General features: G+C 39.1%; 1 protein-coding gene and 1 long non-coding RNA gene across 3 annotated transcripts in view; one reads left to right on the top strand and one right to left on the bottom strand.

Moving 5' to 3' along the window:
• Positions 1-6,775: 6,775 nt before the first annotated feature.
• Positions 6,776-8,254, bottom strand: LOC116632182. Its single transcript, XR_004299352.1, has 2 exons — positions 8,185-8,254; positions 6,776-7,826 (listed from the first exon to the last, which is right to left on the bottom strand). It is a non-coding gene; the product is annotated as an uncharacterized LOC116632182 (long non-coding RNA).
• The window catches only part of CAMK4 (calcium/calmodulin dependent protein kinase IV), a 207,123-nt gene continuing 196,809 nt past the window's right edge, over positions 7,827-18,140 (top strand). The window contains exon 1 of one of the 2 annotated variants that reach the window (XM_032403866.1): positions 7,827-8,450. In XM_032403866.1, coding sequence (XP_032259757.1) covers positions 8,290-8,450 — 161 coding nt within the window. In that variant the 5' untranslated portion in view covers positions 7,827-8,289. The remainder of the gene's footprint in view (positions 8,451-18,140) is intronic. The other variant, XM_032403867.1, reaches the window with a different exon arrangement.

The raw sequence follows: 18,140 nt of genomic DNA, 5'->3' as shown, positions 1-18,140 counted from the left end.
TGAGTCTGGTTCAGTTGATAGTTTGTTTCTTAGCAGTATGTTTATTTCTTGATGCTTTGTTTGCCTCATAATTTTGTGTTGAAAGTTGTGCATCTCGTTTTGGACAGAGGAAACTGTGGTAAATAGATTTTATGTTTATAAATAGGTATGCCTTCCCTTCTACTAGGCATTTAGTGTGGGAGTTTGAGTTAATCTAGTGAGGATTTTGGTTGGATTTGCAGTTTGTTCATGCAATGCTTAGCCTCACTGCACAACATGTTTTATATTTCTCCACCAGTTATCTTTTCTTTAATGTGGGGGCTGGTTTTTCTCAGCATTTTTCTCTCTGTCTGCCCAACCCTTAGCTTTAGGTCTTCCAAATGCACTATGCCACAAAGAAGGTCTGTGCTCTTGAAGTATTCCACTGTGGCTTGTTAGCTTGGTGGTGGGGAGCAGAGGGGACATTCTCTGTTGTTCTGATTAAATTTTAGTCTTAGGCCCTGTGTCTTGGGCATGTGACCTTCTTAGAGCTCTAGCTTTTCACCATCTGTAGTTCCGTGTTCAGGACACAGTCCTGCCTCTCCGTTCAGGGAGAAGGGATTTTTCTGTTCCCTTCCTTGTGGGTTTGTGCCAGTGCCTAAAGGTGACAATGTTTGTTGCCTTCCCTCTCCTGCAGAATAATGCTACTTTTTTTCCATAGGGAAGATAAGGGAGAAGGTCATGGCTGGTTTTCTACCCCTTCCTAGTAGCTGCTGTTCTCTTCCTCTAGGTCTGCACCACGAGGCATGCTTTGTCAGGACTCTCACCCATTTTTTTTTTTTAAGATTTTATTTACTTGTCAGAGAGAGAGCACAAGCAGGGGGAACAGCAGGCAGAGGGAGAAGCAGGCTCCCTGCCGAGCAAGGAGCCCAGTGCAGACTCAATCCCAGGACCCCTGGGATCATGACCTGAGCTGAAGGTAGGCGCCTAGTTGACTGAGCCACCCAGGCGTCCCTCTCAACCATTTTTTTGTGTGCCCAGTAGAGTCAGTGGAGAAAAACCTGCAAGAAGGTGTGAGCTCCTTCTACATATGTTGTTCCCAGGGGTTTCACATTCTGTTGTAAGCCCACATTCAACATCCCCAATTTGTTAACTCTTCATGAATAATTTTTACTGGTTTGTGGCTATGTTTGCCACAGGTAAGCAACTGCCATCTTTCCCGTGGACACCTGTCTGTCCTAAGATTTTAGATTACTTGTTTGTTCTGTGACCTCAGTTCTGTGAAGGGGTAAGAACATCTTGACCTTGCATTTTGGCTTTTTGTTGTAGTATAAGGATTGGAGCAATGCTCTTTGCAGTTCTCTACATCCTAAGCAGAAACCAGAAGTCTTTTAATTGTTTTTATTTAATCTTTGTATTGATTTCTAAGAATTCTTTACATATTCCAGATATATATTCTTTGTCAGATACTTGTATTAAGAATATTGACTCTCAGTGTGTGGCTTGTGTTTGTATTTTCTTAATTTTGTCTCTTGCTGTGCAGAAGTTTTAAAATTTGATAAATTCCATTTTTTAATATTTTCTCTTATGTTTAAGAGCCCACAATGTCTTGTCTAAGATATTTTTATCTATTACAAGTTCCTGAAGATATTCGTAAGTATTTTCTTTTAGAAGTACTACTGTAGTTTTAGCTTATATGCATAGGCTTATCCATCTTAAATTAATTTTGCCTCTGAGGAAAAGATTGAGCTTCATTTTTCCCTATATATTTATCCAGTTGTTCTAGTACTATTTACTGAAAAGACTTTCCTTTACTCATTAAATTGCTTTGATACTTTTTACAAAAATTAATTGACCACATGTACATACTGAACTCCCTATTCGGTTCTGTTGACCTATTCTTTTTGTCTTTACACCAATACTGTACTGTTTTCATTTCTGTAAGATTTCATTTCTGTAGCTTTATTGTAAGTTTTGAATTCAAAAGAGTGAGACCTCCAGCTTTGTTCTTTTTCAGAATTGTTTTTGTATTCCAGGTATTTTGTATTTCTTCACACATTTTAGAATAGACTTCAGTTTCTACAGACAAAGACTACTAAAATTAGCCTATACACCAATTAGGGGATAATTGACATGTTAACAATATAGTGTCTTTCAATCAATGAATATAGTATATCTTTCCATTTATTTCTCTTAGCAATATTTGGTAGATTATGCAATAGAAGATTATTTTTGTGCTTTTTAATTCTATTCCATTTTCCAATTGTTTCCTGCTAGTATTTAAAAATACAATTGATAGTTTTATTTTGATCTTATACCCTGTGACCTTTTCAAATTCATTTAATAATTTTAGTAGTCTAAGTCAAATCCTAGGATTTTCTGTGTAAAACATCAAGTCATTTATAAATGGCAACAGTTTAACTTCTTCCTTTTCAGTATTTATGGACTTTTGATTGGGCTAAGTTAAAGAATTGGCTACGTAGTTACTATAAATTTTAATTGGCTTTATTAGATACAGTTTGCATACAATAAAATACATCAATTTTTAAAGTATAATTAAAGAGTTTTGACATATCACATAATAAAATCATATAAGCACCATCAAAATCATGATATAAAACTTTCTATCACTCCAAATGCCCTCAAACCCATTTTTGATCAATTGTCTACCCTGTCTTGGCCTCTGAGAACCACTGATCTGCATTCTGTCACTTAATTTTGTCTTTTCCTCAACATTATATAGAAGGATTTATATGTAGTATTTTATATCATATTTTACTATAACCCACAAAATTCAATATTATAATTTTTGCTTTAAACCATGAGTTGTCTTTTAAATAAAAGGGAGAATAAGAACTAGAGCTTTTTCTGTTTACATGTATATCCCATGTCTGCTATCTTCATTCCTTTCTGTGTATCTGAGTTTTCATTTTGTTTCTTTCCCTTCAGCCTAAAAATATTCCTTTAGGGCCACCTGGGTGACTCAGTCGATTAAGTGTCCAACTTGATTTTGGCTCAGGTCATGATCTCGGGGTTGTGAGACTGAGCCCTATATTGGGCTCTGTGCTAGGCATGGAGCCCCCTTAAGATTGTCTCTCTCCCTCTCCCTCTGCCCCTACCCCCTCAAAAAAAATTCCTTTAGTATGGAATTCTGGATCTACGGGTTTGTTTTTGTTTTGTTTTGTTTTGTTTTTTGTAGTTAAATATCTTCAAAGTTAAATAACTTTAGAGGTATCATTCCATTGTTTTTGGCTTACATTATTTTTGATGAGGAGTCATCTGTCATTTGTATTATTACTTCCCTATAATATATAATATATTTACTTCTCTCTTTCTCTCTCTTTCTCCCCCATGCCCCCAGCAGGGGATGCTTTCAAAACTGTTTTTGTTTGTTTGTTTTTTTAATCTATTGTTGTTAAGCATTTGACTTAGATGGGCCTATGTGTGATTTTATTTCTACTTATTCTGTTTGGGTTTCTGAAATTCTTGAATCTATAAGTTGATGTTGTTTACCAAAATTTGGGGAACTTTCTGCCATTTTTTTCAAATAAATTTTCTGCCCCAGTCCTTTCTCTCTATCTCCTGGGAACCCAGTGATATGTAAGATATCTTGATATTGTTCTATAATTCACTGAGACTTGTCCCCACGCCCCTTTTTTCCCAACTTTTTGCTTTCATTCTCTGTTGTTATTGTTATCTAGATTGGATAATTTCTATAGCTATGCTATTATTAATTCTCTATTGCTGCAAAATAAATTACTCCAAAATTTAGTGACTTATAGCAGCAGTAATCATTTATCTCCTACGGTTTCTATGAATTCAGAAAATCCTGAATTATCTGAAATTCTGAATTGTTGTGTGGCTCAGCTCAGGTCTCTTATGAAGTTTTAGTCAGATGTTGGCTGGGGTTGTAGTCATTTGATGGTTTGATTGGAGCTGGGGGAATTTACTTCTATGGTGGCTGACTCACATGGCTAGTAAGTTGGTTCCTCTCCACATTACCATCTCCATGGAGCTGTTTGAGAATCCCATGGAAGTTGGCTTCCCTTGGAATGAGCAATCCAAGAGATCAAGGCAAATTCTGTAATGCTTTTATGACTGTAGAAGTCACATACCCTTATTCTACCATGTTCTATTTGTCACATAGGTCAACCCTGATTCAGTGTGGTAGGTGAACTCAGAAAGGCATGATTATCAGGAGATGATTGGGGGGGGACTATCTTGGAGGTTAGATAGCATAGTCTATCTTCAGGCTCACCCACTATTTCCTCTGTAATTTGCACTCTTCTGTAAGCAATTTGAGTGATTTTTTTTTTTCGAATCTCAGATAGTTTGCCCATTCATAAATTTCTAATTTTTTTCTTTTGAGTAGTTTCCATTTCTCTAATAGTATTACCCATCTGTACACTCATTGTGATTATCTTTTTAAAAAATTATTTGAACATATTTATAATAGCTGTTTTAAATCCTTTGTCTATGAATACCAATCTGTCTAAATCATCTTGGTGTTGATTTCTATTGGTTGATATTTCTTTTGACTGTGGTTCAAATTTTTCTATCCCTTCACATATCTAATATTTTTTTTAATTGTATACTAGGTTGTCAATGATTCCTTGCAGAGATTCTGGATTCTGTTATTTTTTTCTTAAAGAGTTTTTTTTCTTTCTTTCTTGTAACACACAGTTAAACTTGGTGAAACTCATACTCCAAACCATGTCTCTCTCCTGAGGTAAGGAACAGCTGAAATTTTTTCTCAGCTTTTCAACCTTCCAGTTAATGCTTTGTGCTTTCTGCGAGTTCCTTGGAGTTTCCCACACATATGTGTAGTTCAGAGATTAGCCTAGTATTTGAGCACAATTTATATGTGGATTGTTGGATTCTTTCACTGTGCTCCCTCCTTTTTGGAATTTGCTCCTCAATTTCTAGCCTCTCTGCCAGCCCTGAATTCTGTTTTCTGACACCTCAAGCTACTAAGAGTTGTGTTGCTTGCAGAGCCCTCAGAGGAAAAGCTAAATAAATGCGCATCTAATTCAGAAACGTTCCTTTCTTTTGTGGGTTACATAATTTTCAGTTTTCTGATTTTGGTGGAACTTTTGCACATTTAAAGAATCCTTTTTATATTTAATCCAGAGATTATAATTGTTATATACAGGAGGTTTAGTCATACCAGCTACTCTGCCATACCAGAATGGAACCGTATCCATGCATGTTCGAGTGAGACAAAAAAATAGGCAATTAGAAGCTTTGGATCCCTTGGCCTGTTCAATGATAGCCTTCACTGTAAGGTGTTGAGAAAAATTAGATTTTTGTTGTTGGGAAGTATCCTAATTGTCAGTATCCATAGGTCCCTCTCTCCTTGAATTATTTAGTTTTCTTAGGAATCCTTTAATTTCTTGTATGGCTGGGGATATGATAGATATATGCCCATTTTTCAGCATTCTGGGAGCCTAATGGACCTGGAAATCTCATATTTTGTTGTAGAGTTTCATGAATCCCTCTATTTTCAATATGGTCTTAGCTGTATCTTGTGATATAAAACATATCTCATTTTCTGTTCAACATTTTCAAAGATTAAATCTCCTCTCTTTTCCAAGGGTTTGGGAAGTGTGTTTTTTGGCTGTGAATGGTGGAAGAAGAAACGTAGGGGCCTAAGAAACTTCTTACAAAAGGGTTCAACTGATGTCTTATTTTCTGTTCCAACTTTAGAAGGATCTGATACTCAATTCCTGAGCGTATCTGGAATTTTATGGTAAGAATTAGATTTTTTCTCAATGGCTTCTCCCATTTTGAATCTGGGTTTCAGGTATATCCAGTCTTCTAAGTCAGTTACCATTTGTCCATCTGTTCTTAGATTCTGGGATTTAGTTGATATTATTTCTCTCTTTCTTTTTGTGGATATATGCCTTTGTTCTTCTTCCGATCATTTTAAATGATATTTCCTAAGGAGTGAAGATAAATCATATGGATTCAATCCTGTTCCACTTGTCTTAAGATAATATTTATTTTCATCTTCTATTTTTAAATAAACATAAACTGATTTATTAAACCAGATACCCTCTTTTGAAACATCAGTTAATAGCACTTCTACAAAAGTCAGTTTTGAAAAGCATAGGTGTATCAAATGACTAAACCAGTGTTGAATGTAAATATCAGTTCTGCAATCTCCTCTATACCATGAAATAGTGTTTCTTTGGCTATTTTTCCTTAAAATAGCAAGAGTAAAAAGACTTATCATCTCTTTCAATGTAACATGCTTGCTTTGGACTTATGTTGTAAAAGAATTGCTCACAACAGACAAGTATATACATGCAGTGCTGCCACTTCAGAACTTGCCTTAAAGAAGTGTGAACAAAAATGGCCTAGCAACTACTCCATGCCCTTCCTCCACCAGTCAGTGCAAGCCAAAGGAAACCTACTTCATGAGAACTAGAATTTACTTTAGAGCTTTATTAGCTTGCTTTGAGTATGAACTTGATTTTCTAACATGAAGATTAGTGAATTCATTCTCTGAAAAGTAATGTTGTGTAAGCATTTTCAGTCTTTCACCAAAGAATTCATTATTTCACTGAATATATATGAATCTACATATACTTTCTATTTTTTAGGCCATTTGTAAATTGAGCATATGCTCATCTTCATAAAATCATCTGTGAGGGATAGTTTTTATGTTTATTTTTTCATTTCCAATCAACTAAGGATCATATTCCTATCACTAATCATTTAATTTTTGGTTTTTGTTTTTTATGGTTTTTTGGGGGGGAGGGTAGTTCACCAATATAGCATGAAAGCTCTTAAGAGTCAGAAATAAATCAATAAGTTAGAGGAGAATACTGGACTTTGTTTATTGGTGTTATCAGGAATGGGGACGTATGAGAAGAGTTTATTGCATGTTGGAGGAAAGTAAAAAAAAAAAAAGTACTGAAAGTAACACCTGTGAAGTAAGGTTAAAGAAAGGGCCTAGAGTTATTTAGCCAGAAATGAGACTGATGTAATAACTATTTATATATATATTTATTACAGAACATGACTGATTGTTGTTTGTCTTTGCTGAAATCCAGAAAGAAAAAAGTTCAAGGGTAGAAATACAAATGGGATACATTTAACCAGTACTTAGAAGAGCAGTGTGAAGGTTGACAGACATTGGAATGCTTGTGATGGGACACATCTCCTTGGCAGAGTAAAGAGCTTTAAATGTAGCAATCTTCTCTGTCATGAACGGTGACCGATCCCCCCCATAAGGCTTCTACAGGGCCCTTCCAGACCTGTAATTCTCTGGGTCATTTCTGTTCTCGCCTTCAGAGGTTGAGAGTGAACCGGACTCCGCAAACACCTGCCCTTTCAGGAGCGCTAACAGTGCTAAAGGGCGCAGTGTCGGCGGCAGCACAGCTCCGTCTCTTCCAACTGAAGACTTCACTCAAAGGTGAGTCAGGTCAGTGAGGACCCAGGCGCTTCCCTCTCCTCCAGCTATCACGGGGGCGGGCACAGGAGCTCTGGGAGATCGGCGACCACAGGGCACCCTCCCCAGCTGCCAATATAAGCTTTGACAGAGGGATGAACAGGGGATGGCTGATTAGCTGGTGATAGGTGGGAGGGACTCGCCACCTAGACGCGCTTCGGGAAGGATGAGTAGCGCCGATGACAGCCAGGTCCCTCTCTCACGCTTCTGCTGCTAGGTGGTCCAGACCCATGTGCTCCCAGAGCGCGCTGGGCGCCCGCCACTCCTGGGGCGAGCGTCCCACTGCGCGCGTGGTGCCTTCCAGGTTCCTGGCTTCCGCGGGAGGGCGCGTGGGATGATGCTCTGGTCCTCGTGCTTTCCCCAAGCTCCTAGCATCCGGAGCCGCCCAAGCCGGCACCGCCGCAGCCACAGCCTGGGAGGGAGAAAGGAAAAAAGGGAGGGGGCTGGAAAGGCTCGGCGGAGGGAGGAGGAGAGGTGGGGAGGGAGGGAGCGAAGGGGGAGGGAATCTCTCCCCTTTGCAGTGCCTCCGCCTCTCCTCTCAGGCTGGTGGCGACTGGGTTCTCCTTCCACACCCTCTCCTAGTTCCTCGCCCCCTTCTCCTCCCACCCTCCTTCCCTCCCTCCCTCCCTCCTTTCCGAGTGTGCAGGAAGGGAGCTGCAGCCTGCGCGCAGCCCAGGGAGCCGGGGGAGGCGCCGGGGGGAGGCGGCGGCGGCGGCCGCGGCGCTGGCGGCCGCGGCGGTGGGTGTGTGCGAGTGTGTGAAGGACGCCACCTCTCGCTCCTGCGTTTGCAGGCAGCGGCGGGCGGCCGGGCTTCTCGCTCCGGCAGCGGCAGCGGCAGCGACAGCGGTGGCGGCTTCCGGAGTCCCGCCGCGAAGATGCTCAAAGTCACGGTGCCCTCGTGCTCCGCCTCGTCCTGCTCTTCGGTCACCGCCAGCGTGGCCCCGGGGGCCGGGAGCCTCGTCCCGGATTACTGGATCGAAGGTTCCAATAGAGATGCTTTGAGTGATTTCTTCGAGGTGGAGTCGGAGCTGGGACGGTAAGGCGGGGGGCACCCTGGACGTGGTGGAGTCGCGCGTACTGCGCACGGGCTCGGGCTTCTCGGGAAGCCCGCGGCGCGCACCGGGGGCAGTCCCTTTTGCAGGGACTGCTCCCGGGGATGCGGGAGCCAGCCTCCCTGTCCTTTGATTTCTCCCCGCCTAGTGTCTAGGAGAGAGCTAAGCACATTCAAGTTGGGAGTCGGGTGTCTCTTGGAGCGCCCAGGCCGGCGCAGCTGCGAGCAGCAGCCCGACTCTCCCACCCTCGCTCCCTCCTCCTCGCCGGCTGCCACTTCCCTTGGGTGACAGCTCCCACCACACGTGGGCCCTGCTTTCCCGACTGGTGTCTTTGCTCACGATTATAGCTTGCCAGAGGGTCTTGTTTGTCTAGTTATTTTTTGGGGTAGGGGAGGAGGGTACCCCTCCAAACCATGACAGAATTATTAAATTAGATTCTTCCCCTTTCCTCTCATCAAACTCTCCAAAGCAAGTGGCACTAGAAATTAAACTTAAATACTAGCTTCCCTGCAGAGTCTGCTCAGGAGTGAAAGGGGGGAATGAATCATTTAAGAGAGTTGAAGGCAGAATAATGAACTAGTGTGGCTTTAAAGAAAAAACAGCACAAGGGGTCTAGGCAGTGGTAATTAGAAGAATTCTGCTCTTCTTTCATGCTGGAGTGATTTATTTAAATTATGTATGCAAAAAGCTATCTTTCTGGGGTTGCAGAAATGTCCCTCATCTCTCCTCTGAAGATCCAAACAGGTAGAGAGTGGTTTTGCCATGTAGATGATGCCATATGTTCTCAAATTTTTAAACATAGAAAATTATTTTTTTCTTTCCCTTCTTTTTTCCTTCTTGCCTTTCTGTTATTGGTAGGTAAAGAGAATTCCTTTCAACACTCATTTTAGATCCAGGCCGTTTATGGTAGGGAATCTGAAAATGTAATTTCAAGTGTTGACAAGTTGAAGCTTCTGTACTTAATACTTGTAATTTCATTTTCTATTCTCTTTTTGTTGGAAAGAGTTTAGCTAAGAACCATTATTATTTTTTTTTTAATGCCATTGAAGACCACAGTGTAGGATTATGGATTTTGGTACTTGGTGGGAGGGTGTAAGGGTCACCTCACACCCCTGCCCCCCCCAATTTGCCACTACTATTAATGGCTCATAGATATAGAAGGTATGTAAGAAAGGCAAAATTTCTGAATGAAAATGTAGTCTTTTGTCATTGTTTAAAAATTTTCCAGGGCATCTGGGTGGCTTAGTTGGTTAAGCATCCAACTCTTCATTTTGTCTAAGGCCATGATCTCAGGGTCCTGGGATCCATGCCCTGCAATGGACTCCATGCTCAGTGGGAAGTCTGCTTGAGATTCTTCCTCTCCCTCTATGTCCCCCACTCGCTCGTGCCCTCTGTCTCTCTCAAATAAATAATCTTGAAAAAAATGTTCCAAAATACTTGGGCATTGAATAGTATATACATAAATATCCTACTTTGATCAAAATTTTCAATGTTCATCTGAAGATGTGCTATTGTATACATTCGCTAATAGGTTGGAAATAAATGAAGTGTCTCCTTTCTTCAGATTCGAACCTTACTATAAGCGTATGGTGAGCTGCAGCGGAGCAGTGTAGATTTCTGATTAAAGAGATAATCTACTTACAATTGTTTACTTGGTGTTTTAGAAACTGCCACCTAGTAGAGGAAGTGTCTGCTGGTGCTAAAGGGACTGTCCCACCACCAAATCTAACTGCTTTCTGAGTAACGTTTGCCCTAGATGCCTAATTGACTCGGACTTCTCAATAACACATATTATCTTTATGAATAGCTTTGCCATCAGGAAACTCAAGACATTTCTTTAATTTGACGAATGGAAAATTGGTTAGAAAAAAATAAACTGTCAGTTGTACACATCTATGGATGGTAGACTTCATAGGGAAAACCTAAGGAATTTGAAGTTTATTTTTTAAAAAAGCTTTGTGCTATATTTTGCAGACAAAATTGGAAGACAAATTTGGAAGACAAATATAAATTTGGAAGACAAATATAAATCAATTATGTATTGCTGAGATTCTCACTTGCTTTCTAGTTGTTTGATTACCTTGCAAATCACAGAATTAGAATATTTTGAGAAAACTAAAAATTCTCTCTTTTGCTGCTTTTCAGTAGTCATGTGTATTAGGTAAGTTCTCTGTAGATGGCAGTATTGGTGAGGTGCATACTTACTCCATTTGGCTGAGACTGAGAAATGTCACTTCATGATCAGTTATTTTTTCCAACAAAATAAACCTAAAACATAAAGCAACTAATGTTACAGATATAATACTAAGAATCTATATAGCCAGAGAATATAGCAGAATTATAATTATAGGTATTGACTGACAGAAGTCTTCCTTCCTCCACTAGGGATAAAGTTGAGACTCAGTCGATTGGTTTCAAGTCTTTACTCTCTTAACTCTCAGTTTTGGGCCAAATCTGCCTGTCAGTGGTGACTCTAAGGCCAAAACATTTAATTCATTAGTTACACAGTTGTCATTAAGATGTTAAGGGAACAAAGACCTTGGTGTGGAATGTCATTGTGGTTAGTTCCAGGGTATCGACAATCCCCACTAGATTAAGTTAATTTGTGAGTAGTCATTCCTCTGTTAAAAGTATCTGTTGTAGGCTAGTGACTCCTGAATTAAAGAAGATTGGACATGTGACTATTAGGGCAGCACACCCTGAGGATGTGTTTGGGAATTTTAGGGAGCGCAGTGAAAGCCAGTTGAAGTCCCTGTATAGTGCTGGCAACACTGTTTCACAGGTAGCCCAAGGCCCTGTGATAGCTCAAATTTTACTATATATATATGTATCAGGATAAGGGGTGAGTGGTGGGGGTGGGGGTAAGGAGGATTATTTAAAGAGTATCAGGCAAACTAATTTAATTTTTCTAAAATCACTTTTGAAAATACTGCTTTGTTTATAGAGTTTGTCAAAAAGTTTACAAAAATTGTGATGCCCCAACAAATTCAGTTCTGTTTATAAATATGAATTGGCCATGATCCTATTCAAGGCTCCCTATCCTAGAGAGTAGTTGGTCCTTTGCCCAGTGATTTGAGAAATTGGCTTTTTAAAGTTTTTTCTAAGGGAGAAAAGAGCCTGCTTCTGGTCTAGATTCTGTCCAGTGGTTTGGCACAGGTATGGACAGGATTTGGCCTGGGCTGCCCTGTGGTGGGGATTATGCATCCAAACCCAAGTCCTGTTTTCAGTTATTTCCCACCTTTTGTTTCTCTCTGTAATATGAGACTGAAAGAATGTATGCAAAATGAGATGTATTCCCACACACAAAAGTTAAGGGAAACCAAATGAAAGATAATTAGTACAAAAGAAGAGTGTGTTAAATTATCTTGGAATAAATTTTTAAATAAATTTCCATTCTACTTAACTATAGTTTCTTTAAGCTAGTGAATTTCAATCACCATCACCCCCCCACCCAACCTGATCCACAATTTAAAGGAGTACATTTATATGGCAAAGGAATTAAAGCAGAGTTTCGTAGGATCCCTTGCTATATGTATTATTGCTTAGGAACCAAATAGATTTAGATAGTGAGACATAGGTGTGTGTAAAATAGAAACAGTGTGTGTGTTTAGAATGGAAACAAGTTTCATAAAACAATGTTTATTCTTACTACCAACAGTGTACTCTAATATTTCCTATTCTATGCTGTTTGATTTTATTCTATTTCATTAAAATATTGGCTGAATCCACATGATTTCATATCTCACTAATGCGTTGTGACTCAGTATGAAAATGCTGTTCTGGGCCATAAATCTGTGTATGCCAGATTAAAATATGAGGCAGACCCCTTTTGAAAAATGCCCTGCAGACCAGCTGGTAACACTGAGTGGTCTCCATTGGCACAACTCTGTAGAGAAAAGTTCTCCTGTCTTTGCCTGTAAGTCCTCGTTGGGTTTCCCCTTCCAAACATTTTGGAAAAACTCTAGTGTCTCCCCAAGATCTGCTGGGTGTACTGTACTCTGAAATGGCTGAAGGGGCAGGAGGCTGGGCCAGCAGCACCTTTACTATATAGGGGAGGAATTCAGAGGTCTGAACACTTGTGTATTCCACTTGGTAACACTTAATTCTGGCCCTGGGTAATGGGCAGCAGATAACTTCCTGTAAGGAAACATGCAAGTGTGCATTTTCTAACAGCAGGGCCCCAGCCAGTGCTCCTGCCTGGTGAGGAGTCAGATCCTCTCTTTCTCCTTCCCTGTCTTTGTTCGAGCCCCTTCCTGAGCCATTTTTAGCCAGTACTTCTCATACCCTTGGTTTTCCCCCACACTGTCCTTTAGGACCCCACAGCCTATCTAGAATATACTGTTGGTTACGGTTCTCCTGCCACCCACACTGCACTTACTATCTTAAGCTCTTTTGGGGATCTAACTAGGAATTAAAAATATAACTGTTTGGTCCCTCTGTTGTTCTTGGGCATCCAGTTCTTCTCTCAGGCAGTTGGCTCAGGAGCAAGTGGGAGAATAGACACCTGGGTACACATGCTTGAACACTGACTGTAAGCTCCCAGAAGGCGTCTGTGGATTTGGCTGGTTCACTATCACGTGCTCAGTGCCTAGCACAGAGCTCGGTGCTGGGCAAGTGCCCAACAAATGATTTTAAGAGAGTGAGTGACTGATAATGAAATGGGCCAGGAACAGTGGGCATGACCCCAGGGAAAGGGAAATCAGATGACTTGTTTATCTTCTCCCTAAAATTTGTATGACCATAATCTCATGTGTGCTAGTTTTCTTTCATCACGGTGGGAGTCCTGATAACTGTCACCTCTGTAGCTTGTAGGTGTTGAAAATAATGCTCCTTTTCTGTTGGCAGAGAGCTTTGTGGCTCTGAAATGAAAAGGATTCCGTTTCACCTTCACTATCATTTTGCCACAGGCATCTCAGAATTAGGAGTTAAATCAACTTGAATGTAAAGGTATGAAATACCTCCAAGTTATACCAACCACTAACTTTAATACATAGTAAATGTTAAATTTGGAAATCTACTCATTGTAAAGAACCTTAAAATTAAGTGATGACTATGATAGGATCATTACTTTAGAACACACTGTTTTTCCATGTTTAAATACTGTTACGAGGGTAAAAATAACTCCTAATTTTGAAAAAAAAAAAAAAAAGACACAGGTGCTATTTGCTTCTAAACTGTTCTAGAGAACTTTACTTGAGTAAAAAAGAGAGACAGAAAGAGAAACAAAACACTAACCACAAAATAGCTTCAAAGAACTTTCTTGTAAACACTTTACACTCAGAATATATATATGTATGGATTAGTGTTTGCAGTAATATATTTGAGAAAAAAATGCTGAGTGGTAGCTGTTTCAGCTTCTGGTTATTATTTTTTTATGTTAATGTTTTTTGTTTGTTTTGTTTTTTTTGGCTAGCTTTAAAAGTAGTTTTCTTCAGACTCCCTTTTGGGAAAGCTAGCATAGCTCATATATCTAGTAAAAATTGTATTTTTAAAATTTCAAGGTCAGGTTTATTCTGTAAAATATATTGAGTCAATGAACCATTTAAATCAGGCCAAAGAATAACTTCACGTGAAATCATGAAATCAATAGCAGCTAGAATCAAGGTTTTACTCAAATTACATTAATCTTTTTTTTTTTCCTCTTTGATAATGGATCATCTGAAAATCTTGTAACTCCCGTGACTTAATTAGGAAGTTAGATCTAAATTTTGATAGTATATTGTGAGCACATAAAGGATATGGACTCTTCAGTACAGTCCATTTTTAAATTCTTATTGCTAATTGGGGGCACTGGGGATATGGATGATATAAAATAGTGTGGAAGATTTTCCTCTGTAATCATATCAGTGGCAAAGAGCAAATAAGGAAAGGAACAATGCTGGAGAGAGGGTGATTTATAACAATGGGCAAAGGATCTTACATGTAGAGTTTTCTTTTTTCTCTTAGACCAGGGTTTCTTAACGTTGGCACCACAGACTTTTGGGGCCAGATAATTCTTTCTGTGGGAGCTCTCCTGTGCACTGTAGGATGTTTAATAGTATCCCTAGCCTCTACCCACTAGATGACAGAAGCAGACCTCCCCCAAAACCCCCAAGTTATGCAACCAAAAATGTCTCTAGACATTGTCACATGTTACCGCCTCCCCCTTTCTGTTAAGAACAACTGTTTCAGAAGCTAGAAGCTAGTCTTTTACATGATTTTCTTTTAGTTATGTAGAAGGTTAACAAGAAGGAGGTTGATGGATTGAAATCATTTGACTTTATCGAGTATCTGCTACAACCAAATGTTTCTCCCATTTCTATGTAATGCCATTAAGATTTTTGTCATATGTGCATACCACCTGTGCTATAATTTGCTTAATATTTTTGTTTAAATTACTCCATTTTGTTAACCTAATTTTACTTATTGAGAATACTTATTTTCATTAAATTGAAATTAAATTTCATTATTATATTCATGCCATAAATACAAGCAAATTATAAAAATAAATTGCAGTAAAAACAAAGCATTTTTATTAAACTGGGGCTACAAATGCTTTTCTGCAGAAGGCTCCCAGCCTGAGGATTGTTCTCTCTTTGTTAAAAAGGGAGATTATCGAAGATTAGCAGGTTTAAAACCATAGTAGCACAAACTGAGGATTTCTTTGTGATGGAATCAGAAAAACTGAAAAATAATTGAAAAGAGAATAATGGTCTCATTTTTTGATTCTTTGTTATTTAATTCGATGTCCTTGTGCCACCTAAAGTCCTTTCTGTTACAGGTCCGACTTTCTGTGTAACTATGAACTAGGCAATGTATGTTGGTAGTGTGTGTGGCGGGGCAAGGGGGCTCGAATATGAGTGAATATGATGAGTAGAACACTATATATTGACTTCCAGATGTGTAGCTCACTGTAAATTTAATATGAGATAAATAATAAGTAAAACTAATATGAGGTAGAGATTGGACGATTACCATGGTCTAAAAATGGAGTGATAATTCTGACTGGGAGGATTGAGGAGTCTTCATGGAAGGGGTGGACCTTGAAATTCAGCAGAATTTTAACAGGAAGAGCTTTGGTGAAGGACATACCAGGTGGAAAGTACATTCTAAGAAAAGGCAAAAGCAGGCAGAAGAATACAGGATACACATTTTATTTTGCAAACTTTATAAAACATGAACATTGTCATGGCAGTTAAGGTGGGAGGGTAAGCTGATGTCAGGCCAAAGAGAGCCTGTAAAAACAAAACATCTATATCAGTTGAAAACCCAAATGGTAGATAAAGAGAAAGTAACCATGATGAGAGCAAAGGGTGGCTATGGAAGCAGCTGCATCTTGGGTTGATGTTGTGGGACTCAGAACTTGCCATTAACCCTTAAACCAGGGGGGTGGGTAAGAGAGAACTTACCCTGTTTGTTAGAAAGGAAGGGAGGGAGGGAGGGAGAGAAAGGAAAGAAAGGAAGGAAAGAAAGGGAAGAAAAACACCTCCCACAGCCTATGATGAGATAAGAAAGGGGAAGTGGGATTGAAGCGATTGAGATCAGTTACCTAGACCTGGTAAAGAGCCCATAAAGAAATAGACTGTTAATATTTTAGGTTTTGTGGGCCATATGGTCTCTGTGGCAATTCAGCTCTGTGATGGCTGAGTGAAAACAGCCGTAGACAACACAGAAACAAATGCACATGGCTGTGTTCCAATAAAACTTTATTTATGACCATGAAATTTGAATTTCATATAATTTTCACATCACAAAATATTATTCTTCTTCTGATTTTTAAAAACCATTAAAACCTGTAAAAACTGTTTTTAGGTTGCAGACCATACAGAAACTAGTGACTGCCATATGAGGCTCTTGGCCTGTGGTTTGCCAAATTCTGACCTAGAACAGTCTACTCCTCTTCAGTTACATGAGAATTTCAAGTTAAAATGATATCAAGACTTCATTTATTCAAGAAACTACCTTGCATCTCCCTTTCACTTTGATACTAGTTTTTCAGGTGGGCATGAACTTTATTATTTTTTTTAATGATTTTATTTATTTATTTGAGAGAGAGGGGGAGAGAGACCATGAGAGAACATGAGAGAGAGCACAAGCAAGGGGGAGATTTAGAGGGAGAAGCAGACTTCCCACCGAGCAGGAAGCCCAATGTAGGGCTCCATCCCAGGACCCTGGGATCGTGACCTGAGCCAAAGGCAGACGCTTAACTGACTGAGCCACCCAGGGTGCCCTGGGCATAAGCTTTAAATGCATATTCATCCTTTTTCTACATCTGTTGAAACTGGAAGAGTTACAGTTTTTACATGTGTAGCAAGTTGGCTAGCTCTCTTCATCATTTATGTTTTTGAAAATCAGTGCTCACTTCAGAGATTATTTCTTGGAGGGTAGTTTATTTTTTATTTAATAATGAAATAGGTTTCAGATCATTCTTCTATTGTATTTGAAGTGACAGTTACAAAATAATATGCTAAATAAACTATTGATAAAAGATTCACCTCTAACTAGTAAAGTTTAATTAATTAATTTTCCTGTTGACTAATATATTAGCCACATGTTGAATAATCCTTCTATATGCCATGCATATATCTCAGATGGACTAATTAAGGTCATTTAAATTGGGACTCCGTTTAAATAATATTTTGAAAAAATGGAATTCTTTTTTATTTTGAATAGACTTAAGAGCTAAATAAAAGCAGTCACTGACATTTTGACTAAAGTGGGATGTCCACATCTAGGGTATGCTAGAGGAAAGTATTAGGGAATCTGTTTTTAAAAATTCTTCTAATTTTTGCTTTTAATTTTTTTTTGGATGTTTTAAAAAGCACATTACAGATTGGTTCAGTAGCACATGTATAGCATCTGCAGGTACAAAAATATACATAACTTGGGAGCATGTTCATAAAAACATTTTGTTGGGATGATTATTGGATCAAAGAATGGTAGTTATGAGTGGATACTAAATAAGCTTCTTTATTTCTATTTAAATAACATTGTACATTTTGAAAATGTTTTTAAAGCAGATACATAGATAAAAATGCAAACAAAAAAAGAAATCATATGGCAAGTTGTGTCTTTGTGCAGAAAGAGGAAGTGGGTACAAATATGCACTTGTTATGCATTTTAAGACTACTTGATAAAAGGTTTTGATAAGAACTTACTGCAATTGTAACCAAAGAAGTCATTTGGCAGAAAACAGAAAAAGAGAAAAAGAATACCGCTTGCCCATCAAGCAGAGGGTTGAATGAATTTTGTTTTTCTTTATTGTTGAATCCCAAATTCATATTATTTTCAAGAACCTCAATTTTATTTTATTATTTTTTAAGATTTTAAAAATTTATTTATTTGACAGAGAGCGAGCACAAGCAGGTGGAGCATCAGGCAGAGGGAGAGGGAGATGCAGGCTCCCTGCTGAGCAGAGAGCTTGACATGGGACTCGACTCAATCCCAGGATCCTGGGATTGTGACCTGAGCCGAAGGCAGATGCTTAACTGACTGAGCCACCTACGCGCCCCAAGAACCTCAATTTTAATATACCTACTTCATGGTAAACTTTGCCAACTGCTGTCTTAGGCAGCTGAAGTGTTTGGTGGGCAGTGCTTGCAGACTTGTGGTCATTAGTGCCAGGATGCTGAGTTTAACCCTGTCAACAAATGCAGTCTCATTACTCAATTACTTGTTAAGTCATGCTTCAGGGT

Source organism: Phoca vitulina, unplaced genomic scaffold (genome assembly GCF_004348235.1).
Source record: "Phoca vitulina isolate PV1807 unplaced genomic scaffold, GSC_HSeal_1.0 scaffold6, whole genome shotgun sequence".
Classification (NCBI taxonomy): domain Eukaryota; kingdom Metazoa; phylum Chordata; class Mammalia; order Carnivora; family Phocidae; genus Phoca; species Phoca vitulina.
Note: the sequence above shows the minus strand (reverse complement) of the source record. Positions and strands in the feature narration are given on the sequence as shown.